The following is a 1,996-nucleotide window of genomic DNA, read 5'->3' as shown; positions in this document are numbered from 1 at the left end:
GCTCGCAAGACGCCGTGAATGCGCAAATTAGTCCCCACACAGTTCGCAGCTAGTTTCCGCGCGTCAAGGCGTCATTTTCGTGGGGTAAGACGGGGGTGCTTGGAACGGAAGACATGGCTGATGAAATGTATGCGGATGATTCGGAAGAGTGGCAATCCGAAGCAAACGCGGAGGAGCAGGTCGAGTTGGATCGAACTGGCCCCTTATCGGCGTGGCCTCCGTAAATTAAACCCCCGCGTTTCCCGGTGTTGGAATCGACGCTAACCCCGCGCTCTGAGGCTGGGGTAACAGGCGAGTACGAGACGCTCCAGCGGGTCTCGCAGCAGCATCGCCCCCGCAGCGCCCACCATTGTCAGTGCGAATTGTCGAAAATGCCAGCCAATTTCCCGATATCGTCGTCAAGTGGTTGGCCGCACCATGTGTCGGGTGGTGCAGCCTTCCTAGTCTTGGTTGTGCGGTCGATTGTTAGCGACCGACCATGGGGGTCACCAACTCGATGCTTTTCGGCCTAGAGTAACCCGGGCCAGTGGGTCTCCGCGTCGGCAGCGGCCGATCCATGCCGCTGGAGCTGTAGTTGTAGGCGTACCCGGTGGAAGCGTAACCGCCGTCGTAGGTTGCGGGGAAGAAGCCACTGCCACTGCGGTTGTAGGAGGAGCTGGGGCTGGCGGCGCTGCTCTTGTTGAAGGGCCACAGGCCCGGGTGAGACGTCGAGGGCGATGGCGGGCTGGGAGGGCGGATGCTGAGCGACCTCAAGGCGGAGATGGCGGAGGAGTACTGAGCACCGCTGGTGGCACCTGGTGTCGTGGGCGGGGAGAAGTGCATCGAGTTGGGCCTCGATGGCGACGCGCGAGGGACAATGTCTCTGGGTTCGGGGTTGTTTGCAGCATAGAAGGGGTAGTGACCCGCGTGCGCCAGGCTGTGACTCCTGCTCGCTGTTGACACGCTCTGCTGGTCATGTTGGCGGCACCTGAGCTGTGTCAGTTGTCTGCCATACGTGCGTCAAGATCTGAGTGAGGGTAGCATACGCTTCTGAGCAGTACAGGGTTTTGACGTCCTGGGGCACGAATTGCTTCTCGCATGTCATGCTAAAACATAACCAGTCAGCGGGCTTGTCGTAATGAACGGGCACGCAATAGTTTGAAGAGATATCGGGAGATAGGCGACGCCCCGAGCTGCTCGTCCATCGTGACACGGCAGTGCTCCCGAAAAGGGAAACCATCTGCAACGTACTACGAAAGACGATTGCGTAGCTGGAGGACGAGTTGCGGGGTGGCCAGTCTAGAACATGGCGCGAGCAGCCACCTGCGGCAGCCGGGGAGAAGAGAAGGAGCTGAAGCAATACCAAAGACGAATGATGTAAACATACCAGAACTGAGGGAAGCTTTCCCGGTCATCGTCCCACGAGTCCTGCCATTCGCGTTCGCGTTCCCTGGGGTTCTTGCCGAGCTTTTGTGCAGTAACGGGTGTTTGGCGTCTGGAGAGTGTTGTCGGGCGCTTGCCGTAGCGAGTGGGATCAGTTGCGGTGACGGTCTTCTCCGTCATGGAGGTGTTGCCCGACTTTCTGCGACTGTGATGCATTTTGTATGTTTTGTTGTGTGTAAAAGACGAGGATGAGAAGTGAGGTCGGAAAAAAGCCAATGCGATGTTGGCAGGGTTCTTTCTTGTAGTCGACGGTTCTCACAATGTCGTCGTCCCTTTCAGTGGGAGAGCCTGTATCGGCCGTGAAGAGCGGGAAGAGATAAGCGGGGATGGCGATTTGGTGGAGGGGTAGCGCCGTTCAATTCCCCCAAGCAGAGATGATTGACACCAACACAAGTGTGAAGTGGTTGCCCGTCCTGTCTCGGCCGTCGGGTTTGGCAGTGAACAGAGACACGAGACCCAGTTTAAAAACCCCGTGGAGTTGAAGGAATAAGTAGGTGACTCTCGTGAAAAATTTTCGCGACGGATGTCTGATGTGTGATACGGAAAGCTGTTGGTGGCCTTGTCTAGGAATGCA

General features: G+C 57.4%; 1 protein-coding gene across 1 annotated transcript; it reads right to left on the bottom strand.

Annotated features, from left to right (window-relative positions):
• Positions 1-465: 465 nt before the first annotated feature.
• CkaCkLH20_09923 (uncharacterized protein) lies at positions 466-1,578 on the bottom strand (the record flags this gene model as incomplete). Its single annotated transcript, XM_038892638.1, has 3 exons — positions 466-967; positions 1,026-1,085; positions 1,367-1,578. The coding sequence occupies 3 exons, from the start codon at positions 1,576-1,578 to the stop codon at positions 466-468; spliced, it is 774 nt and encodes a 257-aa protein (XP_038742205.1).
• Positions 1,579-1,996: the final 418 nt, after the last annotated feature.

This window comes from Colletotrichum karsti (genome assembly GCF_011947395.1).
Source record: "Colletotrichum karsti strain CkLH20 chromosome Unknown Scaffold36, whole genome shotgun sequence".
NCBI lineage: Eukaryota > Fungi > Ascomycota > Sordariomycetes > Glomerellales > Glomerellaceae > Colletotrichum > Colletotrichum karsti.
This window is presented reverse-complemented; position numbering and strand designations above follow the sequence as displayed.